The sequence below is a fragment of the Quercus lobata genome, chromosome 4 (assembly GCF_001633185.2).
Source record: "Quercus lobata isolate SW786 chromosome 4, ValleyOak3.0 Primary Assembly, whole genome shotgun sequence".
Classification (NCBI taxonomy): domain Eukaryota; kingdom Viridiplantae; phylum Streptophyta; class Magnoliopsida; order Fagales; family Fagaceae; genus Quercus; species Quercus lobata.
Window position 1 is genome coordinate 89,338,616 of NC_044907.1, and position 13,733 is coordinate 89,352,348.

A 13,733-nucleotide genomic window follows, 5' to 3' on the forward strand; every position below is an offset into this window, starting at 1 on the left:
TTTTTTTTCTTAAGAGATATGATGGATAATCAATGTGCAAATATTTTCTCTACTCATGCAACTGTTTATGGGTCACATAGTGTCAAGTTTGCATTTAGTGAAAGAGAGAATATTTTTCTTCACATTTATCCTCAACTTGTTTTTTAAGTTTGGTTTGTGTGTCTTTATTTTCCCCACCTCCAAAATTTTCCCCAAAACTGTTTTTCCCAAAACTTGTTTTATTTTTCCTAATTTTATAGGGGGAGAAGCTTGTTTTTAACCTTTGTTCTTCTTAGGGGGAGTTGTCTCTATTTCCTATAGAGTTGAATTGTTTTGTGTTCCCTTAATTCTCTATTTTCTCCTGACTTTTGTTGCGTATATTTTTTTTACTTTGGGCAACAATGAGTTGTCTTTGTCAATACGTGACAAAAAAGGGGAGATTTAGATGAAATGTGAGAATATGTGGGAATCTTATTTGTTTTGTTTAGGAGTTGAAATTGTTTTTGAAAAGGGGGAATATAAAAACTTTTTGATGTATCTAACTTAGGAGGAGAGTTAGTTTACTTTTGTTTTTATAGTTGTGTTTCATATTGTTTATATGTCTTTCTTTCCACACATGCGTTTATGTGTTTGTGAGTGTTTTAGGAAAGACACATTCTAATCAAGACCTTCTACCTTTTATTGGCAACTTCTTGGTTAGGAGTCTTAGATTGGGATTTGTGATGTAATTGGGCATTTTATTGTATTGGGTTGTTCTTGTGTTTGAGCATTTCATATTGTATGTAAGTTTTGTCACGAATTGCCAAATGGGGAGATTGTTAGGTTCTAAATGTTTAGAACAATTGGCAAATCGTAAACACAAATTTGTCTAGATATAGATCTTAGAGTCTATGTGTATTATTAGACAATGCTCAAGGTGATTCAAGTCAAGACTCAAGAACAAGTGCGGTGCAGATAGAAGATCTCAGAATTTGCCTAGTTCGACCAATCGAGAGACAGGCTCGATCGATCGAGATTCGTATCTGTAGAATTTTAATTAAACCCAAACAGCAGTTCAAGCCCATTAAGGATTAGGGTTTCAGATATACTTCTCCTAGTATATAAAGGAAACCCTAAGCACATTTTTATAAGGCTTTTTAGAGAGAAAAGAGTGTGCCTCTTTTCGTATCTAGGGTTTTGTACCTAAAACCTCTCTCATGTCTTCTACCGGTGTTATTCCTTGAAGAATCTCAAGATCCGGTATTGTAGAAGTTGCTGCCTTCTCTAATCATCAAAGGTGCTAATGATCTAAACCTTCAAGAGTGGTCATGGAGTCACAAACAAGAGAGTTTGTGTTGCTAAACTTTTGAGTGTGATCTCAAAGTCATAAACGTGGGTGTTTGTGTTTTTGCAAAGGCCAAAGAAATAAATAGTCCGTGGACTCGGAGCTATCATTGGGTTGTGGTAGTAAGTTTTCTACTTGAGGTAGCAATAGGATGTTAGTGGTCTAAGTCGCTATTGTACAAACTTCAATTCTTTCATAGTGGATTTGTTGTTTTACCTTGAGGATAGCTAGGTTAAATCCTCCCCAAGTTTTTTACCGGTTTGGTTTTCCTGGGTCATCATATCATTGTGTTCTTTATTTTTCTGCTACTTTACATGATATGATTGTTTTTGTTTTAACCTAGATCTGAATAATAAACCTAAGTTTTCACTTGGTTAATTAATTAGGTTAAACAATCTAATTTGCAAGGGTCTAAAAACTCACAGCTTCCTCTTCATCCAATCTGATTTCTTCAAAGCTAGTGGTAAGCCTTTGAAGTTTGGAATCTTTCATAACTTTGATGCCTTCATAAGTGTTTTGAAGAATTGTCCATGCTTCATTTGCACTCTCCGTAGATGATATTTTCTTAAACTCCTCATTAGTCATAGCACTAAACAAGGTATTCAACGCCCTATTGTTGAATTTTGTAGCTTTGATCACGTCATCATCCCAAGATGTAGGCAAATTGGTAGGTTTGGTCCATCCAACCTCGACAGTGAGCCATACCTTTTCATCCAAAGATTGCAAAAAAAGCTTTCATGCATGCTTTTCAGTATGCATGCTTAGTACCATAAAAAAGAGGAGGTATAATTAGAGATTGTCCACGATCCATAACAACAGGGGTCAATGGATCATAAAGCAAATATTAAAACCTAATCAGAAAGTGTTTGTTTTGATACCACTTTTTGGGTTAAGATAGCTTGACCCCGGTTAATTAATTCAATTACCTAACTTGATTAATTATGTCAAATTACATGCAAATTGCGGAGGCACCAACAAATCACCAAATAAGCTAAATGCAGCGGAAATTAAACTAATACGGTGATTTGTTGATAAATGGGGAAAATCTCTTACAAAGCAAAAACCCCACCGGGTGATTTTAAGGTCAGTACTCCTAAGAATCCACTAATCAATAATCAAACGGTTACAAATATGAGAAATCTTACCACTACCCTGACCTATCCTAAAATATCAACTTTGCTCCTATACCCAATTGGACTTGATCTTGTAGTAACCTTCTTTCCTTTGATGCACAAATCTCAAATCTGTGACTAACTCCTTTGCATAGATCCTAGTACGTGACTAACTCCAGCAACTGAAATGGTTGTTATTGGCTAAAAAGTTCTTCACTTCATCAACAATGAAGGTCAGGAAGCACTTGGTTATAAAACCCTATGGTGTACAAACCCAATAGCTTCTCACAGAGAAAAATAAACTCTTGGTCTTTGTATTCATGTGTGACAGCTCTTAAAATAAGCCATATATATATATATATATATATATATGTCTAAGGTTATGAGAGAAGAAATCCTAAATAAATACATCAACATGGGCTGAAATTCAAATATAGAATTTATAAATTCGTAAAGCTTGATAGATCAAGCTAGTGTCGAGCTGGTGTCCAGCTGCCCAGTATTTCTCGATAAAAGTTTCTGTCGAGCTTCAGTAAAATATTTTTTTTTCACTTGTTTCTTGAATCAATCTTTATATCTTTAATACAACCACTTGATATGTATCAAACCTAACTTAGACCTACTTAATTTACAAGTAAAGTGAGCTTTGTCAATGGATAAGCCAATTACATAGAAAATATGACCATAACACTTCTTATTTATTAATTTTGAGTAGACTATCCTAACAAATTGTGCAATTACATTTTCATTTCTTATTCATGATCAAAATGCTAAGCAGAAATTTTCGCCTTATTTAAACCCATGACCTTCCCTATTATTGTTTTCCAATTACCCATGTATAAAATTTTGAGCTAACGAACTTTTTTTGTGAATTACAGGGGCAAGAAACTACTAAACGATAATGAAAGGGAAAAAACTGGCACGACAGACCTTCACCATAATGGGCTTGACGGATCTTAGCCCGTGGCCCGATAATGGGTAAGCCCAGGGCATAGCAGGAACCCTAACTTAAAATGCTTGTAACACACCCTTGAAATCCAGTAGAATCCCAAAGGAAATCGGAATCCTAGTGCAAGGAGAATCCTGGAAGATACGCATTAATGAAAGACCCTCTCTACAAGGAAATGTCTTGTCCACCACGTTTGGGATTACTCAAGAGGATTCCTATAAGGAAAAGACTTCTACATCAAGGAAGAGAGGTCAACCTTCTACTACTATAAAAGCTCCAATACCCTCACAAATCAAGGTATGCATAATTCACCCTCTCTAGCACTCTAGAGTTGAAAGAAGTTCTAACTTAACCTTCGGAGGGTACTTGGCCGACACCACACTGGTGCTCTCTGCAAGGTCTTCTCTTCTTGTGTTGTGTAGGTGTTGTTTTGAATACGTGGAATCGTGTAGCTCACTGGTGGCTCTTTCAGCATCATCAATTGGCGCCGTCTGTGGGAAAAGTTTGTAAGTCACAGCAAACGCTATCCGGACAAAGAGCTGCATGGTACTAACACGATCGATGGCGACCAATAACAACGTTCAAGAAGACGAGCCACAACCTACTGCCCTGGATAGACAGATCCTAACCCTTACAGCTGCAGTGGAGCGCCTCACCAAACAAAACCAAACCCTGGAAGAACAGCTGCGGCAGAAGAACGCAGTGACGAGAAACCAAGAAGAAGATCAAGAAGGTGCCAGTGCTGATCACAGGAACCAGGAGAGATCGGAGGGTAGTAACGCCCCAAGCAGACCAGAATGACAAAATATAAGTCTCCCAACCCTCATGGATATGGCTCCGCCTATTGTCGCGGAGATGCAGGCAATGAAGGAGCAGATAGAAGTTATGATGAACGCCCTCAAGGGACGAGTATCCAGCGACCTTGACGACCTAGTCAACCGAACTGATTTACCGTTCACTACCTCCGTCAATTGTTTCCCCTTACCGCACAAATTCTGCATGCTGCATATAGACAGTTACGACGGAGTCAAGGATCCTCTTGATCACTTGGAGACCTTCAAGACCTTGATGCACCTTTAAAGAGTTGCAAACGAGATCATGCGTAGGGCCTTCCCTACAACGCTAAAGGGTGCCGCGAGAATCTGGTTTAGTCGGATAACGTCTGGCTCCATCAGTACTTTCAAGGAGCTGAGTGCTCAATTCACTTCACACTTCATTGGAGGACACAGGCATAAGAAGTCAACTGCATGCCTAATGAATATTAAGCAGCGAGAAGACAAGACGCTACGATCCTACATAACTCGTTTCAACAAGGAGGCCCTCTCGATTGACGAGGCGGACGACAAGATACTTGTGGCAGCATTCACTAATGGGTTACGAAAGGGTAAGTTCTTATTTTCTCTATATAAGAACGATCCAAAGACCATGTCAGAAGTGCTTTACAGGGCTACCAAGTATATGAACGCGGAAGACGCACTGCTGGCCCACGAGGATAAGCCCAGAAAAAGGGAATGGCAGGAAGACACAAGACAGGACAGAGGGCGTAAAGTGGCTAGGACCGGAGAACGACGGGATGATAGACACTCCAAACCCCCCACTGGGCGATTCACAAACTTCACCCCGTTAACTACCCCAATAGATCAAGTCTTGATGCAAATCAAAGACGAAGGAACTCTGACATTCCCAGGCAAGTTGAAGGGAGATCCCAGCAAGAGATCAAGGGATAAGTACTGCCGCTTCCATCGAGACCATGGGCACGACACAGTTGACTGTTACGATCTAAAGCAGCAGATTGAGGCCCTTATAAGACAGGGAAAACTGCAAGTTCGTGAGAAGGGAGAGAACGGATCCACCTCAAGAACAGACCCCACGATGGGAGAATGAACGCCCAAGGCCGCCTATTGGAGACATAAGAATGATCGTAGGGGGCACGACAGCTGCTGGGTCATCCAAAAAGGCCAGGAAAACCTATCTAAGGATGGTCCAGAACGTCCAGCTCACGGGCAATGTACCAAAGATGGCACAGATCAACAACCCCGTCATCGGATTTTCAGAAGAAGACACCCGAAGGCTACATCACCCGCATGACGACGCGCTTGTTGTCAGCCTAAGGGTAGGAAACTACAACATGCACTAGGTTATGGTCGACAACGGCAGTTCGGCGGACATCTTGTATTACCCAGCTTTTCAGCAGATGAGAATTGATAGAGAACAGTTGGTCCCAGTTAATGCCCCTCTAGTTGGTTTCGGAGGAATGAGGGTGTTCCCCATCGGAGCGGTCACATTAACGGTAATGGTGGGAGATTACCCCCAGCAAATCACAAAGGAAGTAACTTTCCTGGTGGTGAACTGTTCGTCCACTTACAACGCCATTCTCGGACGACCCACCCTCAACTCATGGAAGGCAGTAGCTTCGACCTACCATTTAATGATCAAGTTCCCAACAGATTATGGAGTAGGGGAGCTATGGGGAAATCAGGTGGCAGCGCGAGAATGCTATATTGCCATGTTGGAGATGGACAATCAACAGTAAACAATGTGCATAAAAGAACGACGGACAATAGCCAAGCCAGTTGAAGAATTAGAAGAAATAATCCTTGATGATTCAATGCCAGAACGGACGACAAGAGTGGGGACACTAGCGAGCTGGCCGGTGAGCCAAGAACTCACGACATTCTTAAGAGATAATCAAGACGTGTTCGCTTGGAGTCATGAGGATATGCCAGGGATCGACTCCGCAATCATTGTTCACCAAGGTTGTCAAAATCGGGATCCTATGTAGGATCGTTGAAGGTAGGTGAGATCGTAGATCGTAGGATCGGATCGTGAATCATAAGATCCTACATATTTTCAGATTTAAAGCAAAAAACACATTGATAATGACTTTGTATGTTGAATAATTACGTAAATTATAAATTCATCCATAAAAAAACTTAGATTTGCATCATATGATGTAATTTGCATGTCATACATCGCTAAGTCTATACTAACAAAACAAATATATTTAAGTTTTGACTTAATGTATCTAAAAAGTTCAATAAATATTTAATTAGCAACCAAATACCAAAATATTTATCAAAACATAAGGAAAATATTTTTAAGTTCTAAGTTCCAAATTTGAAATCCAAAATAAGTTAGCAAATGGAAACTAGCTAACTACAATATGAAATCCAAAAGTAAGATGAATATTAAGATAAAGTGAATATTTAATTATTCCCATTCTAAGGTTCTTATAACCACCGTCCTAAATTCCTAATCATCATCATTCATTTCATCATTTATGTAGACATTATATATTTGTATACTAGAGTTGTAAAAAATATCAAGATACAATTTCACACTTAACTATTCAAGTTATACCACTCAGCAACAATTAAAGAGAATACTCAAAAAAATCAACCAATCTATATACAAATACAAGCATAACTGATAAAATTATATATAAAAAATATATATATATTTTAGTAATATTAGAACACAAATTAGTATATTGATCAAAAAAATTTAATAATATTATAGCTTAAAATGCAGCAAAGCCAAGTCAAATTCTTCATTTAGAAATGATGAAACATTCTTTCATTTTGATTACAAGTGAACTAGAAACTAGAAAACATTTGCTTAGGTTGACATAATTTTATAAAATAGAAAATAAAAAGTCATACCATCACAACATGAAAAAATAAAAATCCTTAAAACTTCATCAAAACAAAAAATTTATCAAAAAAAAAACAAAAAAATTATGTTTTTGGTAGAATCGGTAGGATCAGTAGAATCCCATACGATCCTACGATCCTATACGATCCTACACGATCCTACGTACGATCCTACCATTTTTACGATCCTAGTGCGATTTTAATCGTTTTGGTGAGGTGAGATCGTAAAATCGTGCGATCTTACGATCCAGATCGCGATTTTGACAACCATGTTGTTCACAAACTAAATGTATCACCCACATTCTCCCCAATCCAACAGAAAAAAGGAGTATTCACTCAGGAGCGAGACAAGGCCATTGCTGAGGAAGTGTGAAAGTTGCTAGAGGCAGATTTCATACGAGAAGTGTACTACCTCGATTGGTTGGCTAACGTCATCATGGTCAAGAAGGCCAATGGAAAGTGGAGAATGTGCTTAGACTTCACAGACCTCAATAAGGCCTGCCCTAAAGACAACTATCCACTCCCTCGGATAGATACTCTGGTAGATTCAATTGCAAGACACCAGCTTTTGAGCTTCATGGATGCTTTCTCGGGCTTTAACCAAATCAAAATGGAAGAAGCCGATCAAGAGAAAACCGCCTTCGTCACCAGCCAGGGATTGTTCTACTACAAAGTGATGCTGTTCGGACTTAAAAATGTTGGAGCGACATACCAAAGATTAATGAACAAGATGTTCATACACCAGATTGGGAGGAACGTACAGGTTTATGTTGATGACATGCTGGTAAAAAGCCTGCACGAAGAAGATTATCTAGGCGATCTCTGTGAGACCTTCAACACACTCCGTTTATATAACATGAAGCTGAACCCAGGAAAGTGCGCATTCGGAGTGACGGCTAGGAAATTCTTAGGCTTCATGATATCCCAAAGAGGGATAGAGGTTAATCCCGAGAAGGTACGAGCAATAATAGAATTTGGACCGCCAAGGACGACCAAGGAAGTGCAAAGTTTGAACGGAAAAATCGCAGCTCTGAACAAGTTCGTCTCAAAATCAATGAAAAAATGTCTACCTTTCTTCCGCACCCTGAGGAAATCGTTTGAATAGACGGATGAATGCTAGATGGCGTTTGACAACTTAAAGACATATCTCTCATCTCCACCATTGCTCAGTCCGTCCAAACCAGGAGAAAAACTTTACCTATATTTAGCTGTTTCACGAGTAGCTGTCAGTGCGGCTTTGTTAAGAGAAGAAGACAGATCTCAGAGACCAGTCTACTTCACAAGCCGAGCGCTCCAGGGGGCAGAAGAGCGGTACCCTCAGATGGAGAAGTTGGCCTTTGCATTGATAACAGCTGCAAGAAAACTCAAATCGTACTTTCAAGCACACACTATCGTTGTCCTGACGGATAAACCCTTGAAAAGAGCCATGAGTAGCCCCGAGACGGCAGAAGAATGGCTTTGTGGACAGTAGAGCTCAGCGAGTTTGACATACAGTACCGTCCACGAGCAGCAGTAAAAGGGCAAGTGGTGGCTGATTTTATAGTTGAATTCACTCTTGGAGACGGGTAGGAGGCAGAGGATTCACGACGATGGAACATTTATATGGACGAATCTTCAAATAAATGAGTAGGAGGGGCGGGCGTAGTAATCCAAACCCCAGAGGGGGATAGGATTGAATGCATGATTCGACTAGATTTCCCCACAACCAACAATGAGGCAGAATATGAAGCATTGGTGGCAGGGCTGGACCTCGCAAAGGCGGCTGGTGCTGAAAACATGGTCGTACACTGCGACTCACAGGTAGTGACAAGTCAGATTAATGGCGGCTACGAGTGTAAGAATGAAAGAATGAAGAGGTATCTAGAAGAGGTAAAGAGTCGAATCAGCAGCCTCAACATCGAATTCGTTCAAATCCCAAGGGAGGAAAATGAATGCACCGACCGACTAGCTCGGCAGAATTTATGCTTGTCCCCGAACAGGTATTTTCATTTGTCCAAATCTCCTCACTTATTGATGACGAAACAAGGGTGCAGGATGTAAATTCTGAAGGCAACTAGACCACGCCCTTGATATCATACCTGAAGACTAGCGTATTACCTGATGGGAGTGACGCCGCCAGAAGGGTAAAGGTCCAAGCATCACGATTTGTGCTAATAAAAGATGTTTTATACAAGAGAGGATTCTCCCGGCCATACCGAGGTGTCTATGCCAAGAGGAAGTAGATTACGTAATGAGAGAAGTCCACGAGGGTATCTGCGGAAACCACTCAGGGGCACGATCATTAGTGCACAAGTTGATTCGAGCAGGATACTACTGGCCTACGATGCTGAAAAACGCACAAGCTTATGTCAAGTCCTGCAACAAGTGCCAGAGGTTTAGCAATTTCATCAGACAACCGTCTGAAGAACTGACCCCCATAACAGCACCCTAACCGTTTGCACAATGGGGACTAGATATCATGGGCCCATTCCCGACGGCGATCAGGCAGCTAAAATTTCTGGTAGTTGGCATAGACTACTTCACTAAGTGGGTAGAAGCAGAAGTCTTAGCCACCATCACAGAGAAGAACATCATAAGTTTCATCTGGAGAAATATCATATGCAGGTACAGGATACCGAGAGTACTGGTCTCTGACAACGGTAAGCAATTCGACAACAGCGTGTTCAGAGACTTTTGCTTGGAGCTAAGGATCAAGAATCACTACTCATCGCCTGCACACCTGCAGGCAAATGAGCAAGTCGAAGTCAAGAACCGGTCCTTGCTCAAGATAATCAAGACCCGGCTCAAGGGGGCAAAAGGTATCTGGCCGAACGATCTACCAAGCATCCTATGGGCATACTGGACCACGGCAAGAACACCCACTAGAGAAACACCATTTCGACTTGCGTATGGAAGTGAAGCTATCATTCCCGCAGAAGTGGGGCTCACAAGCTACCGGGTGGAAAGCTACGACGAGAATAAGAACGAAGAGGCCATGCGCCTCCAGCTCGACCTAGTGGACGAAGTCAGAGCGGCAGCAGAGCAGAGGTTGGCGCGTTATCAAAATCTCATGGCAAAATACTACAACACCAAAGTGAGGCATAGGGACTTTCAGGTCGGTGATCTTGTACTACGGAAGGTAATGGGCGCCGCTAGAGATCCTTTTTGCAAGGAAAGCTCGGCCTCAATTGGGAAGGACCCTACAGGATCGCATCATGGCAGAGGAAAGGCACCTACCACCTCGAGACGATGGACGGACAAAAGCTGCAGCACCCATGGAACACGGAGCATCTACGGAAATACTACCAGTAAAGATAATATGAAAAACAGCGACGATCCCCAATTTCCCAGTTTATTTTTAACTACAATTATTAGTTTTCCTTTAATAATTTTTGCTACAATATTTTGTACCTTTTTAAGCCCAAGGGGCTAAGTACTTTTCCCTACAAATGCATTTTCTTTTTAAAGAGGAATTATTCAAACTCAACCGTGTTTTTTCTACTTAAATTCTCAAAAAGAGGATGGATAACCATGGGTGCAGATACTTAAAAAGTCCACAAAGTGGACGGATCACCCATAAGGTGATATTTACAAAGTCCACAAAATGGACAGATCACCCATAGGGTGAGAATATTTACAAAGCCCACAAAGTGGACAGATCACCCATAAGGTGATACTTACAAAGTCCACAAAAGGGACGGATCACCCATAGGGTGAGAATATTTACAAAGTCCCTAAAGTGGACGGATCACCCATAGGGTGAGAATACTTACAAAGTCCACAAAGTAGACGGATCACCCATAGGGTGAGAATACTTACAAAGTCCACAAAGTGGACGGATCACCCATAGGGTGAGAATATTTAGTCCACATAGTAGACGGACCACCCATAAGGTGGATATAATCCTCAAATCCACAAGGTGGACGGGTCACGAAAAGGTTAAATTCATTATTGACCCCAAAAAAGTTGACGGACCGTCTATAAATGGTAAAATCCACAAGATTGACAGATCATCCTAGACGGGTGACAGTGAAAGTCCATAAATAGACGGATGAAAAATAAAGTACACTAAGTATTTGAATCTCCCCTGACGGGAGAAAACTCCTTAAAATCAATAAAAATGGATGGATAAAAAAAAAAGAAAAAAAAGAAAAAAAAAACCCATCAACTAGACGGATAGTCCCGGACAAATGAAACCCCTAAGTCCGTAATTGTAGTATTTATCCACCAGACGGGTGGAGACTAGCCCATAAAATGGATGGATAAACAACAAGTTCTACATGGACGGATACAAGCCTGTCAACTTCACGAATCACCCCATTAAGGGAAAATCTCCAAGTCCTCAATGAAAGAACGGTTCGTCCAAAAAAAGATGGCCAGTTCTCTGTATTGTGAACAACTTAAGAGGACGGATATTTATGCAACTTTAAAATGATAAAGATTGATAAAGCAAGCATAAAAATTGTGAAATAAAGCAACATTGACGGATAAAACCCTCAGAGGGTAATTGTTTAATACACAAAATTAGGGTCAGATTGTTCCAAAAAAAAAAAAAAAACTATCTACTCTTTGTGGTCGACAACTTGGACATTCTTTGCTTGAGTTGACTCTCCATCGCCTTGAGCCGCCTTCTCCGGAAATAGGTCGTCTGTGTTCTCTGAGGCGACGGGCAAAGCAAACGTCTGGCCTTGATCTTCAACAACTATCATGGACACATCCAGTTCAAGGTAGGCTTTCTGAACTTGACGGAGGGTGTCATCAAAACCTTGCAGGAATGAGTCCCCCAGCTCGGCCAATAAAGCGTCGGAATCACGGTATTGACGGACCGCTACCTCCTCTGCCTGACGGAGATTTTCCTTCAGGTCTTGGATCTCCTTTTCTTTGACCTCCAAGGCCTTCCCCGCCTCATCCATCTTTTGCTCAAGTTCCTTCCTTACCTGCTCAGAAAGGTCAAACTTCTTCTCCATAGTGGACTTCCACTTGTTGAGCTAACCCAGCTCATCCTCCGTCTGCTCCACCTTTGCTCGTACACGTTCCAGAGCCGCCTCACGGATAAGACACCGATCCATTAGGCCCTTCATCATAACCAGGGACTGAAACAAACAAGTTTGAAGGGTTAAACAAAAACTAGGTAGAGTGGACGGGCGTAAGTCGAGGGACAAAGATTACCTGTGCAATAGCAAAAAGACCCGTCTCCCCCATTGCCTCTGTCAAGTGATTGCCCAAATCCTCATAGTCCTCCAACGAGATGATAGATGAAAGTTTCTCCAGGGCATATTTGGAGTCGTCATAAAGAAGGGGAGGTGGCTTCTCTTGGCTAGTGGACGAGGCCTTCATTAAGCCCTTGCCTATCCCATGCTTTACTGGGGTGACGGTATTCACGCCTGTAGCCATCAACCCAACGACGGGTTCCAGAGAGACTTTTGACTGCTTAAGTGGACGGTCAGATTTGGACGGAGGTTTTCTTTTTATCGACGGAGCCGTCCCCTTAGGAACCACCTCGTCGGACTCTTTTCTTTTGGCAACCTGTGATTTTATCAGAGCCCTCCTCTTAGCGTCGTCCATCTCTGCAAAGAAGGACGGGTAAAGTTATTAACTGGGTTGAAGCCATTTATGCAAAATAAAGGTTGACGGACTTACGTCTGTGAATTTTTTCGTTATATTTAACGGCTTCCGGCGTGGGTTCAGGACCGTCACAATACCAGTGGATGGTATCTAGATTTACCAACTTCGCCCAAGTCTTTTCCTCCGGCTTGGTCTTTTGAAAAATCTTCTCGAGAAAACTAAACTCCTCGACACTAATTTGTGGACGCCGTCTACTTGCAAAAACAAACGGTTAAAAGTGAAATCATAACTGGGCGAATATGAAGAATTAGGACGGATGCATATGAGTTGGATCCAACACTCCCCAAGTTGTGTCGACGGGCATATACTTTAGTTTGTGATGATGCTGAAAGAACCACCAGTGAGCTACACAATTCCACGTACTCGAAACAATACCTACACAACACAAGAAGAGAAGACCTTGCAGAGAGCACCGGTGTGGTGCCGGCCAAGTACCCTCCGAAGGTTAAGTTAGAACTTCTTTCAACTCTAGAGTGCTAGAGAGGGTGAATTATGCGTACCTTGATTTGTGAGAGTATTGGAGATTTTATAGTAGTAGAAGGTTGACCTTTCTTCCTTGATGTAGAAGTCTTTTCCTTATAGGAATCCTCTTGAGTAATCCCAAATGTGGTGGACAAGACATTTCCTTATAGAAAGGGTCTTTCATTAATGCGTGTATCTTCCCAGATTCTCCTTGCACTAGGATTCCAATTTCCTTTGGGATTCTACCAGATTTCAAGCGTGTGTTACAAGCATTTTAAGTTAGGGTTCCTGCTATGCCCTAGGCTTACCCATTATCGGCCCACGGGCTAAGATCCGTCAAGCCCATTATGGTGAAGGTCCGTCATGCCAGTTTTTTCCCTTTCAGTTTGCATCTCTATTTTATTATCAATTTCTATAAACTTTACATGGGATTGGGCTGCCTAGATTAATATTGATGGTTCCATTAATATTTGCAGCTAATGTATGATTCTACTCATGTTGTGAGTTTGGGGTTTATTAGCTATCATTCCTTGTTTTAGTTTGTATCCAATTTTATTATCAATATCTATAAACTTAACTGGGATTGTGCTGCTTAGATTAATATTGATGGTTCCTTGCAGTTAATGTACAATGATACTTGTGTTAGTCGC

At 41.2% G+C, this 13,733-nt stretch overlaps 1 protein-coding gene across 1 annotated transcript; it reads left to right on the top strand.

Moving 5' to 3' along the window:
- Window positions 1-4,462: 4,462 nt before the first annotated feature.
- Window positions 4,463-5,248, top strand: LOC115986113. The gene has a single exon (XM_031108971.1). It carries the CDS (start codon window positions 4,463-4,465, stop codon window positions 5,246-5,248), a length of 786 nt encoding a protein of 261 aa, XP_030964831.1.
- The last annotated feature ends 8,485 nt before the right edge of the window (window positions 5,249-13,733 follow it).